The following is a 19788-nucleotide window of genomic DNA, read 5'->3' as shown; positions in this document are numbered from 1 at the left end:
TCCGCAATAACCAACCTGATCTCCCGGTGGTTCAGCACTTTAACTCCCCCTCCCATTCCGAATCCGACCTTTCTGTCCTGGGCCTCCTCCAAGGCCAGAGTGAGGACCACCGTAAATTGGAGGAGCAGCACCTCATATTTTGCTTGGGTAGTTTACACTCCAGCGGTATGAACATTGACTTTTCTAATTTCAGGCAGTCCTTGCTTTCTCCTCCCGTTCTCAGCTCTCCCTCAGCCCACTGGCTCCACCTCTTCCTTTCTTCTTCCCCCCCACCCTCACATCAGTCTGAAGAAGGGTTTCAACCCGAAACATTGCCTATTTCCTTCGCTCCATAGATGCTGCCTCACCCGCTGAGTTCCCCCAGCTATTTTGTCCACCTTTCTCCTAATGGAGCCTGTTGGTTTGAAATAGTAATAGGAAAGTGTGGAAAGGTGTTTCTAAAATATAAACCTGAGCAATATGCTTTTTTACTGCAGCGGAATTGTTTAAGATAAATATATATTGTGCAAATAATAGTTTTCCAGCACGAGTTCAAGATTATTACCTGTTGAATCATTTGGCAGTTTCTCAAGCTGCAGAAGTCTGCAAGATAAATGGAAAATATAATTAAGAATGACTTTCCTGCTACTTGCATGGAAGCGTAATTATTTAATAAGTGATCAATTCAGACTGTTTAATTATGAAACTGGATTATGGATGTGAATTTAGATGAGAAAAACACTGGAATATTTTTAGGTAGACAAAAATGTTGGAGAAACTCAGCGGGTGAGGCAGCATCTATGGAGCGAAGGAAATAGGCAACGTTTCGGGTTTCAGCCCGAAACGTTGGCTATTTCCTTCGCTCCATAGATGTTGCCTCACCCGCTGAGTTTTTCCAGCATTTTTATCTACCTTCGATTTTCCAGCATCTGCAGTTCCTTCTTAAACACGGGAATATTTTTATATTATTTCTATATCCATTCTAAAACCAACATGGTGGTGAGATCTATTCAAAATGTAGATAAAAATGTGATTCATTAAATAGGCTACAATAATGCCAGCCTATGGGACAAGTGGTCATTGCATGTAAATTAATGTTATGCATGTTTAGAAAGCAATCTGAGATATTAAACTACAGAAACGTTGAGAAATGAAACTAAATATTCCAATTGCAACTTATTTCCTCTCCTAGGAGAACATCAATATCTGGAAACTGGAAAACAAACACTGGGTCAGCCATGCTTGAACAGATTGCAATGACAGAAAGGTGGGTTCATCACCAAGACAAGGCAGCATCACAGTCCAATACAATACGATAGATCTTTATTTATCCCAGGAGGGAAATTGATCTGCCAACAGTCGTAAAACACAAAATACATGAAATATGAAATTTAAGTGGAAAGGTTTGAGGGATGTGGGTGATTAAGGAGTTAAAAGGGGGGGGGGGGGGGGGGGGGGGGGGGGGGGGGGGGGGAACGGTAGTCTGTCTCAGTCTCAGCCTCCCCCATGACAGAAGGGGGAGGAGTTGTACAGTTTGACAGCCACAGGAAAGAAGGATCTCCTGTGGCATTCTGTGCTGCATCTTGGTGGAACCAGTCCGTTACCAAAGCCCCTGTCCCACTTTCACAACCTAATTGGTGACCTCTGCTGAGTTTGTCCTCGACTCATACTCGCAGCATGGTCGCCACGAGGTCGTAGGAGGTCGTAGGTCACTCTTCCTCATGCTCGTGAGTGGTCTCCGCGTACTCGTGGCCTCAAGTAGGTCGCGGCGTTTTTTCCAGCCCGATAAAAAATGTCCACGAGTAAAAAAAAGGTCGGCATGGAAAAAAATGGATACTTTTTACTGGTAGGTAGGTCGTCGTAGGTCGTGATGGTAGTCGTTATTATCTTCAGAAGGGTCTCAACCTATTCCTTTTCTTCAGAGATGCTGTCGGACGTGCTGAGTTACTCCAGGTTTTTGTGTCTGACTAGAAACTAGTGCCATCCGAAAGGGTGCTGTGAATGGGCACTGCATCCGGGTGCTGAGGAGTGATGATCAACCACTCTCTGCGCTGCAAATTTAAGATGCGTTCAATAGAATGGTCATTCAAATTGTAAATTGTGCTGGCTGGTATTCGGCTTAGAAGCTAGGTGATGGCGGCTGTGCGCCTGACTAAGGCTGTTGCATCCTGGTTTGGATCAATAGGTTCAGAGATATGACGTGCGTCTTCAAGAATTGACAATGGGACAATGTGATCCAGTTCATAAGGTCATAAGGAATAGGAGTAGAAATTAGGCCATTCGGCCCATCAAGTCTACTCCACCATTCAATCATAGCTGATCTATTTCTCTCTCCTAACCCCATTCTGCCTTCTCCCCAGAACCTCTGACACCCATACTAATCAAGAATCTATCTATCTCTGCCTTACAAATATCCATTGACTTGGCCTCTACAGCCTTCTGTGGCAACGTTCCTATTTAATGGCACAAAAGGAATGTTTCACTGGGAATATTATCACCCCGATACAGATACATATCTGGAGCACAAGACAAATTCATATCCAGCTGAATTTCCAATGTGCTGGAAAATGCCCCAGAATTAGTTGTTACCACATCTCACAACACAAGTATTGAGTAGCGTTTTTATTTTTTAAAGGTGCAATATTTAATTCAGTTTCCAGGCATTTATATCTGTTTCATTTTGGAGTAATTGACTCAATATATGGTCCTGTGCACCATGAATCTGGGTGCATTACACACGCCATTTGCATTTCTCTGACATACGTACAACGGTATTTTAAGGTATTTAAGCTAATTTTGTGTTCTAGTTTTATTGAGTCCTCTATTTACAAATATATATATATATTTGTAAGAGAAACATAGTTAATCCAACAAGATTTGTCTTTTAATCTTTTGCACCAGTTGGAATAGGAGAAAAATGATTTAAAAAATCATTTATAAAACCTGTATATATTGTTTATTTGTACCCTGTCTTTCTGGTGTTTATTTTACGTGTTATTATCAGTATGTATTTTCAGTCATTAAGGTGAGGTAAAGTCTCTCAAATGGTGTATGTTGTGCTAAGGATGAGTTATTTTACTTCGGAGTCACGTGAGTGACTACGTGAAGAACCCACCCAGTGCGCAGGCGCGACATTACGCCAGCAGCGCAACAGCGGAGGCAGCTGGAGTCAGGCTCTCCAGCTGCAGGATAAAACAAGACCTTCAGGTAAGTGTGTTTTTCGTTGTATTGGAGAAAGCAGTCGCTAGTATGGCTACCAGAAAACGACTAGCAAAAAGAACTGCCTGCCCGACTCCCCCCCGAGGAGGGTTCGATATCCGGGCGGCAGCCACTGGCGGTGGGACAGCTGTTCGAGCGCTCCCCAACACCTGAACCCGAGCCGCTCCCTGTGCCGCCAACTTCTACACCGCGCACAGGGAGGAAGTCCACTCGAAAAACGGACCGGCCGGTGGTCTCCGATTCATCGGAGGAACAGGATGAGTCTCCCCCTAGGAAGCGGAGAGACAGCCGCCTGAGCTGCATGAGGCAGCTCCTCGAGCAGATGCTCGATCAGGAGATGCGAGAGAAGCATCCCTACGGAGGACGGGCTTATGCCTCCTCTAAACTGTCACCGCACCCCTCTGCTCCCTCTTTATTCGAGGTTAGCAAGGGAGGACAGGGCTGGGCTGGCTTAACCCATGGGCAGGTGGACGACTGTGCTAGCATGCCAGGGGAGCAGGAGCACGAAGAGCTGCTGGGTGTTGTTGACCGCTGTGCGGCACCTCCAAGGGCATGGAGAATGCTGGAACCAAGGATGGCAGCCAACATAAACAAACACTCAAACAAAGCCCTGCAGGAAAAGGTGATCCTAGAGGCACTAGAAACCTACACAGCACCTGAAAACTGCAAGGCGCTGAGAGTCAAAACAGTCAATGGACAAATTTGGAGCCAGCTCGGACAACATATCCGTGGCCAAGAGCTGAAAATGCAGCGCATCTTAAAGCTCCACACAGCGGCCATCACCGCCTTTGCTCGGTCCACTGAAAACACCGACCTCACCACCTGTCAACAGGACGTACTGGCACTTATGTGCAACACCCAGTATGAGATGAACAATCTGAGGCGGGAGAACATCAGACCTGCCCTCAACCCCAAATATGCGTTGCTATGCAAAGCCCCTGCGCCAGAAAAAGAGGCACTGCTGTTTTGAGGCCGACCTACCCAAAAGGCTAAAAGAACTAGAAGAGGCAGCCAAACCTGTGGGCCTCATGAGGGCAGGCCCAGGACCGAGCAGGACTAAAACACCCAGTTGGCAGCACCCCTCGGCATCCACCAGCAAATATCGAACAAGGACTGGTGAAAGCCTGGCGACCGCTTCACATTACCCCCAAAGTTCTTTTTTAGACAGGGGCCCAGAGCGGAGCCGTGGGAAGATGCGCCGCCCTATGACAGCACCGTTAACAGTACCACAGAACCACGCCTACAAAAGAAGCCGACCCCAAAAATGAGAATGAACTTGGAGATAGGTGGGTCTGGTTCCTGTCAATATACGCTGAACAAGGGTGCTCTACTAATAGGAGGGCGACTACACTTGTTCAAAAAAGTTTGGGGTACTGTCACTAACAACAAATACATACTCAACAGTATTAGTGGATACAAAATTGAATTTAAAACAGGCATAATACCGCCGGTTCAGCATATACCCCAAAAGGGTATTTTCTTCCCTCTGAGAAAGAAAAACGGGAAGGACAAGCTGAACTAGAAAGGCTCATGTCAAAAGGAGTCATTGAAAAGACCAGACATGAGCCATTGGAATTTGTATTAAACATATTTACCAAAACCAAAAAAGATGGTGGATGTCGCATCACCATTGATCTAACATCACTAAATAAATCTGTTGAGTATATATACTTTAAAATGGAGACATTTGTCAATGCCAGACAACTGATCTCAAAAGGATACTTCATGGCAAGCATAGATATCAAAGATGCTTACTATTTAGTACCCATACATAAGGATCATTATAGATACCTGAAATTTATCTGGATGGGGCAACTATGGCAGTATAAAGCATTGCCCAATGGCCTAACCTCAGCCCCCAGATTATTTACCAAAATTCTAAAATTAGCCATGAAAATACTAAGAGAACAAAAACATATAGTCATGGCATATCTGGACGATATTCTCGTATTGGGAAGAACCAAGGAATTAGCTGTGGCAGCAGTTTCAGCTACTAAACAGCTCCTTGAAACGTTGGGGTTTGTCCTACACCCAGATAAATCAAAATTGAAGCCATCAACTAACATGGACTATTTAGGCTTCACTATTGATTCAATCCAAATGACTGTTACTCTGCCAAGGGATAAAAAGGTTGCATTAGCACAATCATGCAACAATTTAATAGTCAACAAACGACCAACAATCCGACAAGTTGCCAGAGTAATTGGAATTATTGTAGCAGCAATTCCAGCTACACAATTCGGACCTTTGCACTATCAAAATCTTCAAAGAGCAAAGGTACATGCACTACATCAATGTTGGGGTCATTATGACCGAAAAATGTATTTACCCACTGAAGCTATATCAGAACTACAGTGGTGGTCAGACAATGTTTGGCACAGTTTCAGTCCCATTGTCATCACTAATCCTAACTTAGTTAACAGAACAGATGCCAGTGCTTTAGGCTGGGGAGCAACTAACTCTATATCCAGCACAGGTGGCAGATGGACTAATTCAGAGTCATCGCTACTACACTCACTGGGCATAAACTATTTGGAAATGCTGGCCGCCTACTATGGGCTAAAAGCATATGCATCTAAAATGCAGCACGTGCATGTTAGGTTACAGATCAACAATACAACGGTGGTGGCTTACGTTAACCACATGGGTGGCATAAAATCATTATGCGACAAATTGGCTAATGCAATCTGGCTATGGTGTGTCAAGAGACATATTCGGTTATCAGCTGCCTATCTACCAGGTAAGCTAAACACAGTGGCAGACACCAGGTCACGAAAATTCAATGATAACATCGAATGGATGTTAGATCCAAAAATTTTTGCGGAGATTATCAAGCAATATGGAACGCCAGATATCGATTTGTTTGCATCTAGATTGAATCACCAGTTACCCATGAATGTGGCTTGGGAACCAGATCCTGAGGCAGCAGCGGTAGATGCCTTCACGCTGGATTGGGGAAATTTCTTCTTCTATGTTTTCCCTCCCTTCTGCCTCATCAGTCGGGTACTCCGGAAAATTCAGACTGACTGCCTCTGGAATTTTGGTCGTACCCGACTGACCTACCCAACCATGGTTCCCAGTCCTTCACGACATGGTGGTCGAGTCACCAATGGTCTTCCATAGCGACCCACAACTGCTGACTCACCCAGTATCCGGCATGAGTCACCCATGCCATCAAAATATTAAACTCCTGGTTTGTCGGTTCTAACCAGACCTTACCAGGGACTGGGGCTATCAGAAAGAACAATCGCCACCATGTCGGCAGCCCTGCGGGATTCAACAAAGAAGCAGTACCTGACGTACGTCAAGAAATGGGAAAAATACTGCTTGGACGCAGGGACATCGTATGACAAAGCCTCAATCACCGACATGTTGGAGTTCCTGGCCCACTTATACCATGATCAGAAGATGAGCTACAGTGCCGTGAATGCAGCATGAAGCGCCCTGTCTGCTTACCTTAGACCAACAGGACACCAGAGCATAGGGTCCCATCCGCTAGTGATAAAGCTCCTCAAGGGTATTTATAACAACAAACCCCCAACACCCAGATATACCCATGTATGGGATATTAGTGTCGTATTATCACATCTCAGAGGATGGCCACCAGCGGGATCCCTCAGTCTAGAGGAATCTACTCTTAAAACACTTATGCTCATGGCGCTCGTATCTGCTCAAAGGGTCCAGTCGTTACACAAGCTACGACTGGACAACATGGTAACTACCCCAGACTGCATCACGTTTGTCATGCCAGATCTAGTAAAACAAAGTAGGCCAGGTATGCCCAACTCACCGATTATTTTCTGGGCCTACCCACCAGAACCTAGGCTATGTGTTGTGACCCATCTCCAGAACTATATAGACACAACCCATGAACTCAGAGGGAGTGAGAAAGCCTTATGGGTCAGCCACAGGAAACCTTTTGGACGGGTAACCAGCCAAACCATATCAAGGTGGCTAAAACAGGTCCTGAAAGCTGCGGGAATTAATACTAACGTTTTTAAATCCCATTCCACCAGGGCAGCATCAACATCAGCGGCGGAACGCATGGATGTCCCAATAGACCACATCCTAAATACGGCAGGATGGTCAAGGGAGTCGACATTCCGCAAATTTTACAATAAACCGCTGATGAAACCAGACCTATTTGCAGAGAAAATCTTACAAACTGCAAATTTATAATTTAAGCCCGGGGGAGCTAGTTTTGAATTTTGTTATTGTTAATAAACATTTTTTGTTTTTAAAAAACAAACAGATTCGTTGGTCATTAGATACCACTTCCTCCCTCAAGAACTTCGGCAGCGAGTGATATAGCTGTTACACGGTTTGAAATCACAGACCTTTGAAATCTTCACGTAGTCACTCACGTGACTCCGAAGTAAAATAGTAAGATTAAACGAGTACTTACCAGTACGAAGTTTGATCTGTATTTTATGAGGAGTTACGATGAGGGATTACGTGCCCTCCGCTCCCACCCTCATTATATGGATCAAACTAGTAAACTGATGTCTCCTTAATCTTTACTATCTTCACTTCAAATATTGTGGCTATCTGTGATTCCACACCGCTGCTTGGAAGTATGCCGCGCCTGCGCACTGGGTGGGTTCTTCACGTAATCCCTCATCGTAACTCCTCATAAAATACAGATCAAACTTCGTACTGGTAAGTACTCGTTTAATCTTACTATTTTATGGTATGGACTTGCCTAGGAAGATGGTTGAGGTTGTCAGAAGTCCGTTTGCCCGTCCCAGTACTTCACTACAGGATTGTCTCACGGCAGTGTCCCAGATCAAACCATTTCCAGCTGGTTCATGTGTGATATTTTCTTCCATGTTAAGGTGGAAAGTGGGGGTGTTCGCTAATGATTAGTCAATTCCATTCGCAGCTCCTCAGCAATTGGAACAGTCCCTGTCTTAATGTAGAAACATTCAAACATGGGCTGACAAATGACAAATAATATTTGTGCCACAGAAGTTGCCAGGCAATAACTGGTACCATCTAAGTTCAAAAGGTCATAAGTGATAGTAACAGAATTAGGCCAGTCGGCCCATCTGGTCTTCTCCGCCGTTCAATCATAGCTGATCTATCAACCCCATTCTCCTGCCTTCTCCCCATAACCTCTGACACCCATATTAATCAAGAATCTATCTATCTATCTATCTCTGTCTTAAAAATCTACAGAGTCTAACCACCCGCACTTGACATCGAATGGCACTGCCACTAATAAAGCCCTTACCATCCATATTGTGAGAATCATCATTAATCAGAAACATAAATGAACAAGCTACTTCAGGGGCGGAAATCCTGGTTACTGTTGCTACAGGACAAAATATATAAAAGACATCACGTTCAAGAAGGAACTGCAGATGCTGGAAAATCGAAGGTAGACAAAAATGCTGGAGAAACTCAGTGGGTGCGGCAGCATCTATGGAGCAAAGGAAATAGGCAATGTTTCGGGCCAAAACCCTTCTTCAGACTGATCTAGCGAAGGAAATAGGCAATGTTTCGTCTGAAGAAGGGTTTCAGCCCGAAACGTTGCCTATTTCCTTCGCTCCATAGATGCTGCTGCACCCACTGAGTTTCTCCAGCACGATTGTCTATAAAAGACATCACTGTCAATTAAAGGTAGACAAAAATGCTGGAGAAACTCAGCGAGTGAGACAGCATCTATGGAGCAAAGGAATAGGTGACGTTTCGGGTCGAGCATTTTTGTCTACCTTCGATTTTTCCTGCATCTGCAGTTCTTTCTTAAACATTTAGCTTACTAACTTCAATTAAAGTCTTTCTTTCCTGTTTCGCTGGTTGTGAAGATTAACCTTTTGTAGAAAATAGCATATCTTGCAAAAAATCTTGTGGGTGAGAGTGAACAGCAAGATTGCTGCTTTGGTCACAGAGTGGAGATACAGTGGACCAGCGATTGGGTGGCAAAGACAAGCGCCCGTGTCGCACTGATATGCCTAGCCGGCACCATATGGGGAGCCCTGGTGTTCTCAGCCACCGAGTACTGCACCGGTGCAGAGTCTGGTGCCGAGCCACCCCAGTAAACCAGCTGCCCCACCTCGCTGGCATCACCCCAGCCAACATCAGACGAGAAGCAGCCACGCTAGTCCTCTCTCGAAAGGCACAGACCAATGAATCCCACCTCCTCCATCAGATCGTCACAGAGACACCACGACGTGCCGTGTGCCTCAAGTCACGGCACCCCTTTGCCACACAAGCCCAAGAGCTGTTCTGCACAACACCGGCGGATGGTTCTAAGGCTGCCTGGGTCAAGACGAGATAGAGAGACCAGTGGAAGTCAGCGGAACCATCTAGGTTCCGCTGACCAGTGCATCAATGACCCCATGGACGTTCCTGACCAGGACCTGCCCTGAAAGCAGTGGACAAACCTCAACCGTTTGAGGACAGGCATCGGACGCTATGGAGCAGCGATGAAGAGGTGGGGCCTCGTGGACAATGAGCGCCTCCTGCGAGTGTGGGGACCCAACACAGACAGTGGAGCACATAGTCACCAGTTGCCCCAAACACCAGCCACCAAATGGTGAACGAGGTCTGATTGACCTGGACGATGACATGTTGGCCTGGCTCGCCTCAACGGAGCTGCAGGTCAGACATACGACAGAAGAAGAAGAAGCGATAGGGTCACGTTCTGATGGGTGATGTTCAAAGATCATCACAGCATTTATGGAATAGCATTTCAAAAGTAAATGATGTGAAAGCAGATAAATGTGATGACGAAATGGGAAAGGAGCAAGTATATTATAGATATATAAATGACCTGGTTGTAAATGTAAGTGGGTTGACGAGTACGTTTGTAGGCAGCAAAAGGGGATAGGGTGGAAAAGAAGGCGTATGTAAAGCATGCTTGCCTTCATTGCTAGGGGCATTGAGTGTAAGAGTCAGGAAGTCAGGATGCAGCTCTATAGAATTTTGATTAGGCCGCATTTGGAGTATTGCGTGCAGTTCTGGTCACCCTCATGGAGGAAAGAAGTGGAGATCATGGAGATAGTGCAGAGGATGTTTACCAGAATGCTGCCTGGATTGCAGGGTTTCAGCCACAAGGGGAGGGAGATTGCAACTTTTACGTGGTCCACTCTGTTTCGACTAGTGCAATCAACCCGACGTGCACAAACAGTTGGCTCAAATAGAACAAGTTGGCCGACAACTTTAGGCTGTGCACGCCATACACAAGAAGAAGAAGAAGCTGCAGGGGGAGGTAGAGGAGGAAGGGAGGCACTTAAGGAAGCATTTGTATTTTTGCAATTGTCATTCAAAATAGTGGCTCTTTGCTCTTTGCCACTACATCCTTTGCAGAAGGACAGCAGTGCAAACCTTGTTTAGTTTTCAGCTGCATCTAGGTAATATTAAAGCCATGGTGAGGGCTAAAAGAGGGGATATTCAGGATTGTTCATTCTCTCCAGATTGGGAGCTCAGATGGAAAATGAGGTGATGAAGAATAGGCAAAGAAATATGCCCCTGTCCCACTTAGGAAACCTGAATGGACACAGGGGCATATTTCTTTGCCTATTCTTCATCACCTCGTTTTCCATCTGAGCTCCCAATCTGGAGAGAATGAACAATCCTGAATGTCCCCTCTTTTATCGTCCCCACGGTAAGGGTAAGCACCTTCCCGAACCAAAAACCCTGGGTAGACAGGTCTGTTCGTGTGGCCTTGAATGCTCGTACCGCTGCCTACAACTCGGGCATGGCATCAGGAAACATGGACATCTACAAGGCTGAGTCCTACCGAATGCGAAGGGCAGTGAAGGACACAAAGAGAGGGTACAGGGACAAGATGGAGTTACAGATGGAGCAGCAGGACACCAGAAGCCTGTGGCAGGGGCTACGGATTGTAACCAACTACCGAAGCACCCCTCCCTCATCCGCATGTGCCGGCACCTCCCTAGCTGATGACCTGAACTCCTTCTACGCTCGTTTCGAATGGGGCAACACCACTCCAGGTCTGCCGACTATCAACAATACCGACAGCGGGCTGGCTACCGAAGCTGAAGGGAGGAATATGCACACATTCTCGCTGTCCGAGCACCACGTGAGGAGGGCACTGACACGGGTGAACACAAGAAAAGCTGCAGGCCCCGATGGCATCTCGGGGCGAGTACTCAAGTCCTGTGCTACGCAGCTAGCTCCAGTGCTCACTACATTATTCAACCTCTCCCTGGACAAGTCCGTGGTCCCTGCCTGCTTCAAAAAATCCATCATTGTACCGGTACCAAAAAATGCCTCCCCAGCCTGCCTGAATGACTACCGTCCTGTGGCCCTTACCTCGGTAGTCATGAAATGGTTTGAGAGGCTGGTGAAGAATCACATCTGCGCCTTCCTCCCTCAGAACATGGACCCGTTGCAGTTTGCATACCGACCGAACAGGTCCACGGACGATGCGGTCTCCCAGGTCTTGCACACCGCTCTCTCCCATCTGGACAGCCAGAAGGGGGGCTACGTGAGGATGCTGTTCATAGACTACAGTTCAGCCTTCAACACGATAGTCCCCACCAGACTGGCCGGGAAGCTACTGGAATTGGGGCTCAACACCTCCCTGTGTGCCTGGGTCCTGGACTTTCTCACCGCCAGGCCCCAGGTAGTCAAGATGGGAGGGAATACATCGAAGTCCCTCACCCTGAGCACAGGATCGCCCCAGGGTTGCGTCCTCAGCCCCCTATTGTACTCCCTGTACACACATGACTGTGTGGCTAGGTTCAGCTCCAATTCAATAATTAAGTTTGCTGATGACACTGTGGTGGGGGCCTGATCTCAGACAATGATGAGAGGGCCTACCGGGAGGAGGTGGCTGATCTAGCACTCTGGTGCCAGGATAACAGCCTCCTCTTGAACATCAAAAAAACGAAGGAGCTGATCATGGACTTTAGGAGGGCACATCATCCGAGGACGTACACTCCATTGAGTATAAATGGGGATCCTGTGGATAGGGTGAACTGTTTTAAATATCTGGGAGTCCACATCTCTGAGGATATGACATGGTCATCACACGCCTCAGCACTGGTGAGTAAGGCAAGGCAGCGCCTTTACCACCTCAGGCAATTGAGGAAATTCAGAGTGTCTCCGAGGATCCTCCAGTGCTTCTACGCAGCGGCGGTGGAAAGCATCTTGTTCGGGAACATTACCATCTGGTTCGGGAATTGTTCTGCCAAGGACAAGAAGGCTCTGCAGAGAGTAGTGCGTTCAGCCGAACGCACTATGGGAACTTCACTCACCCCCCTGCAGGAACTATACAACAGGAGGTGCAACTCCAGAGCAAACAAAATCATGGGAGACCTCTTCCACCCCTGCAACGGACTGTTCCAGCCACTACGGTCAGGCAAACGCCTCCGTTGCCATGCAGTGAGAACGGAGAGGTTGAGAAGGAGTTTCTTCCCAGAGGCAATTCGGACTGTAAACGCCTTTCTCACCAGGGACTAACTGTACAGAACGTTTTTCCTTCTATTATTTATTATGTAAAATAATATGTGTGTTATGATTGTGTTTATAATTTGTTTGGTTGTTTTGTTGTTCCGCGAGCATTGCCTCTTTCATTTCACTGCACATCTCGTATGTGTATGTGACAAATAAACTTGACTTGACTTGACTTGAAACCTCTGGAGACTTTGCGCCCCACCCAAGGTTTCCGTCCGGTTCCTGGACGTTGCAGGTGGTTGCCGGAGGTTGCAGGTAGTGGAAGCAGGTAGGGAGACTGACAAAAACCTCCAGGAACCGCACAGAAACCTTGGGTGGGGCGCAAAGTCTCCAGAGGTTTCGATTCAGGTTTCCTAAGTGGGACAGGGGCAACAGGATGCATAAGGAAAGGAAATGGATGTAAATGGTCATATTTTGTTAACACTGCATTTATATTCAAACTGTTGGACACTAATTTTTGATTTTGATTTTGATTTTGTCACTAATTTTATTGGCACAAATCCAATGTTTTGCGTACCTTCAGTTAGATTTTAAAAAAGCAGAACACCTGGATCCAATTTTCATAAATGATGAAAGATGATATGTCATACTCTAATATTATGTTGCACGAAGCATAGTCGAAGATTTTTGTAAAGTAAGAGTTATGGGCGGCTCGGGGGTGCAGCAGTAGAGCTACTGCCTGACATCGCCAGAGACGCGGGTTCGATCCTGACTACGGGTGCTGTCTGTACAGAGTTTGTACGTTCTCCCCGTGACCTGCATGGGCTTTCTTTGAGATCTTCGGATTCCTCCCACATTCCAAAGACCTAATTGGCTTTGGTAAAATTGTAAATTGTCCCCAGTGTGTGTAGGGTGGTGTTAATGTGCGGGGATAGGTGCGGACTCAGTGGGCCAAGCGGCCTGTTTTAACACTGTATCTCATCTAAAGGTATAGTTATCCGAAAGCATATCCTTGAATTCATTCTGACCTTTACCCAAACTAGGGTGCAATATTTCATAAATCTTGCATTGTTGTACCCTGTAGTATTCTCTACCAATTAGCTCAAAACTACACGTCCGAAGGGTAATTGTTGTCAGTTTTCTTTAGCAATAATATTTTTTTCCTTGATAATTCGGAGTGGGGGCGGGCTGAAAGAACAGGACTAGTGTGGACTTCGTTGAACACCTTGTAACATTCTCGGCGCCCTGTATGTAGTGACTCTTGTGAACGGTATGCAAAGCGAATCATTTCACTGTGACATATCACAATGTGATAAACTATATAGGTCTGTAGTTACTTTCTACCGGTTGCATAGCTGACATACCATCACCAGACTAATCAGCAAGATACCATTTTGTGACCGTGCCTCATTGTAAGTTATTGGGCTGCGTCACTCTGATATCTATACAAGAAATTGCAGCTGCAAGGGAGCTGAGCAAAAATCAACATGCTGGAGGAACTCACCATTTCAGGCAGCATAAGGAATAGTAGTAGAATTAGGCCATTCGGCCCATCATGTCTACTCCGCCATTCAATCATGGCTGATCTATCTCTCCCTCCGAACTCCATTCTCCTGCCTTCTCCCCATAACCTCTGACATCTGTTCTGTCTATCTCTGCCTTAAAAAAATATCCACTGACTTGGCCAAAGACCACAGCTTCTGTGTAAAGAATTCCACAGATTCACCATCCTCTGGCTAAAAGAACGTCCTTTAATTCTAAGGCTGTGACCTCTAGTCCTAGACTCTCCAACTAATGGAAACAGTTGTGGAAATGGCCAGATGACATTTTGTGTCAAGTCCTTTCTTCTGACTGGTGGCATTAGGGAGGAGAAGGTGGAGGTTTCTTCCACAATTTAACTCCACCCTGCTCCTTTATTTTCCCTCTATATGCTCATCTCCCATTGCTGAGCCCTATATATCCTTCAACTACACTATTCCTAACCCCTTCCACCTTTGCCCCTCCCTCCCTCAGCTTTACATTTCACTCCTCTTTTTTTCCTTATCGGATATACTTTTTGTATGTGTTTCATCTCTTTGCCACCATCTCCACGCATCTGCCAATCACCCTCCCTCACCTGTATCCACCTATCTCTTACATGGCTTTAGATAGACACAAAAAGCTGGAGTAACTCAGCGGGTCAGACAGCATCTCTGGAGAAGGAAGAGGTGACGTTTCGGACCTGAAGAAGGGTCTCGACCCGAAAGGTCACCTATTCCATTTCTCCAGTGATGCTGACTGTCCCACTGAGTTACTCCAGCATTTTGTGTCTATCTTTGGTGTAAACCAGCATCTGCAGTACCTTCCCACACACTTGCCTGGCTTTACCTACACCAACCTCTCTTTACCAGCTTTCTCCTCCCTATTCCAACAGTCTAAAGAAGGGTCTCAACCTGAAACATCACCTGACCATTCCCTCCACAGATGTGCCTGACCCACTGAGTTCCTCCAGCATCTTGTTTGAGAAGGAACTGCAGATGCTGCAAAATCGAAGGTGCACAAAAATGCTGGAGAAACTCAGCGAGTGCAGCAGCATGTATGGAGCGAAGGAGATATCTACTTCGTTCCATAGATGCTGCTGCACCTGCTGAGTTTCTCCAGCATTTTTGTGTTCCTCCAGCATCTTGTTATTTTGCTCACTGGTGGCTAGCTGGCACTTCCACTCAGATTCATGGGTTACCTGCAGTGACATTTCAACGCTAGACATTTCCTCCAACGATATGGAGTGCAGAAATATGGAACATGCTGAAGGTCAGATCATGCTGGAGATGGGGATAATTGACAATAGACAATAGGTGCAGGAGTAGGCCATTCGGCCCTTCGAGCCAGCACCGCCATTCAATATGATCATGGCTGATCATCCCCAATCAGTAACCCATTTCTGCCTTCTCCCCATATCCCCTTACTCCGCTATTTTTAAGAGCCCTATCTAGCTCTCTCTTGAAAGCATCCAGAGAACCCGCCTCCACCGCCCTCTGAGGCAGAGAATTCCACAGACCCACAACTCTCTGTGAGAAAAAGTGTTTCCTCGTCTCCGTTCTAAATGGCTTACTCCTTATTCTTAAAGTGTGGCCCCTGGTTCTAGACTCCCCCAATGTCGAGAACATGTTTCCTGCCTGTAGCATGTCCAAACCCTTAATAATCTTATATGTTTCAATGAGATCTCATCCTTCTAAACTCCAGCGTGTACAAGCCCAGCTACTCCATTCTCTCAGCATATGACAGTCCCGCCATCCCGGGAATTAACCTTGTAAACCTACCTAAGAAGGAACTGCAGATGCTGGAAAATTGAAGGTAGACAAAAATGCTGGAGAAACTCAGCGGGTGAGGCAGCATCTATGGAGCTACGGAAATAGGCAACGTTTTGGGTCGAGACCCTTCTTCAGATGTAGATGTAGATGTGGAAAGAATGTTTCCACTAATGGGCGAGTCAAGGACCAGAGGTCATCGCCTCAGAATTAAAGAACGTTCCTTTAGGAAGGAGTTGAGAAGGAATGACTTTAGTCAGAGGGTGGTGAATCTGTGGGATTCTTTGCCACAGAAGGTTGTGGAGGCCAAATCAAGGGATATTTTTAAAGCAGAGATAGATTTGTGATTAGTATGGGGGTCAGAGAAGGCAGGAGAATGAGGTTAGGAGGGAGAGACAGATCACCCATGATTGAATGGTGGAGTAGACTAGACGGGCAGAATTGCCTAATTCTGCTCCTGTCATGTATGACCTTATGACCTTGTTTCTATACACCAGAGCTGTAAAACTTAGAAGTGGCGTTTGATGCTATTTTATTTTACAAATTTTATGAGCAGGCAGAAAACACTTTTTTTTTAAATTTTTGCTGGAGGCAATTGTACTAGGATAAAACATTCGGCATCTCAAATTATACAATTATCGTACAGCTTGATTTTTAACCTTATAACCTGAAAATGAGAGAAAAGGAAATAGAGAGATCAAGAGAGGGAAAAAGTGAGAAATGAAAAGATAGCTTGAAAGAGCAGATAGAAAAGACCCCTAGACTACCAGAGCAGTGTGGCCGAAAAGTGAATAGAGATAAAAGATTTAAAAAAATAGAAAAAAGGAAAGTGGAGATATATCTGCCTCTCGTCCCGTCCCGTCTCCCCCCCCCCCCCCCCCCCCCCCCCCCCCCACCCACCCAACCCAGAATCGGATTTGAATTTAGATTTGTGTTGCCATTACTATCCAACCTATAATGTAGCCCCCTCATCACCATTAACACACCCTCTCACACCAGTATAACTGTGATCGCCAGAGACACGGGTTCGATCCTGAATTTAGATTTGTGTTGCGCATTACTATCTGTAGATGGTTTATGCATGCAACCACTGTATCTAACTAATGTATACTTAAGGTATAGTTATCTACCTCATTCACCATTACCCACTGCAAAATCGACAAAAATGCTGGAGAAACTCAACACACAGCAGTATAACCGAAGTGATCTCCTTCGTCCCTTCTCCTCCAGCATCCTCCATTTTGTCACTGGTACATTCTGAAGGCTGGGTGCAGCGCTAGACAGTACTGGGTGCACGTGTGTGCCATGTGCTATTTTGTCCTGACTCTAGTAAAGGTTATAGTGTGTCAGACTAGACTCCTTTACATGGTGTCAGAAGTGGGATTCGAACCCACGCACGCCTCCTTTACACTATCCTTGTAAGAATTCGGTGAAGGGTGTGAAAACACTTCTTGACGGTGGCTCTGGATGTTCTTTGCTCAAGTGGTTGTGATCAGCTTTAAAATGTAGCCTAGTTAAAATAAAAGGTATGGCTGTCACCAATTGTTTTTCCCCCCCTACAATAGGTACAGGCTTTGGGTCGATGTCTGTTCCGAAATGTTTGGAGGATTGGAAATCTGTGCTGTGAAGGCTGTCCATGGAAAGGATGGAAAGGATTATATTATTGAGGTAAGGACAGAGAATGCCACAAGTCCAAACAAACCATGTAGTGGTCCAATCAATTAATTACCATTTATTTTGTACCATCTAAATACTAAAGCCAATGATACATGTATTTCCTTCAGTCTGAAGACAGTTTAAAAAAAAGAAAATGCAGATAACCATTCTAAAGCAAATAAAATAGATCGCACATTAGAAATTATTTTGCTTCGTATTAGTTCAATCGTGTGATCCTCATATCTTTTGATTCCTTTATCATAAATCATTCAAATAAAGTGATGCGATTGGCATACCTTTCAATATGTGAGATCAATAGAAGGTCGATCGATGTTTTCTTTTATTTACATTCCTGGCCATTCAGCAGTACTTATTTATTTCAAATTGCTGACTTCAGACATTCCCTGAAGCACCAACATTCCATACTCATAAATTATTATCTCCTTTTTCTTTCCTAGCATATTGAGCGTATTCTCCCAAACCTGCCCCTGCAACTCCACGCCTGAATCGCTGCAATCAGGTCACTGCCATGTAGCAGCACAAAGACAACTCTTGTGAAATGCACAACTCGCCTCTCTGCTTACCCGTTTTTAAACTCAGTGAGACCTGCCATCAAAGCAACCACAGCCAGAACATAGCCCGAACATAACCAAAACAGACTTCCCCTCCATTCTCTGCAACATTATCTCCATAATCCGCCAACAATTTATCATTGGTCATCAGATTATGTGATAGGAGCAGAATTAGGTCATTCAGCCCATCAAGTCCACTCTGCCATTCAATCATGGCTGATCCATCTTCTCCCCATAACCCCTGACATCCGTGCTAATCAAGAATCTATCTATCCCTGCCTTAAAAATATCCATTGACCTGGCTTCCACAACCTTTTGTAGCAAAGAATTGCACAGATTCACCACACTCTGACTAAAGAAGTTCTTCCTCATCTCCTTCATAAAGGAATGTGATTTAATTACGAGGCTATGACCTCTCGTCCTAGACTCTCCCACTAGTGGAAACATCCTCCCCACATCCACTCTTTCCAAGCTTTTCACTATTCGGCAAGTTTCAATGAGGTTTCCCCTCATCCATCTAAACTCCAGCGATTACAGGCCCAGTGCCGTCAAACACTCATCATACGTTAACCCACGCATTCCTGGCATTGTAAAGCTCCTCTGGACCCTCTCCAGAGCCAGCACATCCTTCTTTTGGCCTCCTATTGGCTCACCTACATGCTGTTACTTGGGATGAATCTCCTCCACTGCACGGACAGCATGAGAACTATTCACTTTTGTTCATACGGGGCTCTGCTCGGTTGCAATTTAACAGAATTCCTTCAGCAGGACACAATCAAATCTGCTCGCAGCACCGTCTGGATAGGTAGCAGATTCCTGGAAACGCCATCATCTCTACATTCCTCTCCAAGTCACATGCCACCCTAGCCTAATCATACATCACGATTCCTTCATTGTCTTTTGGTCAACGTCATTGACATTCTCGTTGCCTGCGAAAGGCATCACACATCCTAAAGGACTCATCTCATTCCCGCGCATCACTTGTTTGCCCCTCTGCCCTCAGCAAAGCGTTATAGGGCCATCAAATCACACACCACAAGATTAACAAACAGTTTCTACCCCAAGGCCATCACCATTCTGAACTCCTAACTGAACACACACCCCTCATAGCCAATATTTTGTAGTGCCACAACATTATACTGAGGAATGTTGCACATTCTGATGACGACATTTTTCTTGCCGTTTTTGTTGTTTCCATTGTCGTTATTATTTATATGGTACGTTGGAGTTCCGCTCGTGCAGTGCGCCTGAAATTCCGTTGTATGTATTTACAATGATAATAAAGTGTAATGTTATTATTATTGTTAGACAGAGTTTTAAAATCACTTTCACTATTTCCATGTCATTCGTCCCCTTTTACATTTAATAATTTTATCTTTAGTGATCTCTTGTGTCATTTTTGTATTATCTCCGCTGAGCTTATATTAATCATCGCTAAATGTGCTAATCTTAACTCTCTGCGGTACGTAAGCACCTGTAGAAACGTTTTGCATTTGTGTTATACATTCACTTTCTATTTCACCATTATCCTCCAAAGTTTCAATGAGGTCCAATCATCGAGGCTACGGAAATCAGGATGCTGAAAATAACTCTGTAGGCGATTACAATGTGTTTGTCTAAAACTAAAAGTAGTAATGGGATTTTAAAAAGAAACAATTGAATGAAACAAAAAATCCAGTTATGAAGAATAACCAATTGATTATTGATAA

General features: G+C 45.3%; 1 protein-coding gene across 1 annotated transcript in view; it reads left to right on the top strand.

Annotated features, from left to right (window-relative positions):
* Positions 1-19788, top strand: part of syn2b (synapsin IIb) — a 393937-nt gene that overhangs the window by 327035 nt on the left and 47114 nt on the right. The window contains exons 8-9 of the mRNA XM_055648228.1: positions 1172-1246; positions 17417-17519. Of these exons, the coding sequence (XP_055504203.1) occupies positions 1172-1246; positions 17417-17519 (178 nt within the window). The remainder of the gene's footprint in view (positions 1-1171; positions 1247-17416; positions 17520-19788) is intronic.

The sequence above is a fragment of the Leucoraja erinacea genome, chromosome 16 (assembly GCF_028641065.1).
Source record: "Leucoraja erinacea ecotype New England chromosome 16, Leri_hhj_1, whole genome shotgun sequence".
Classification (NCBI taxonomy): Eukaryota; Metazoa; Chordata; class Chondrichthyes; order Rajiformes; family Rajidae; genus Leucoraja; species Leucoraja erinaceus.
Note: the sequence above shows the minus strand (reverse complement) of the source record. Positions and strands in the feature narration are given on the sequence as shown.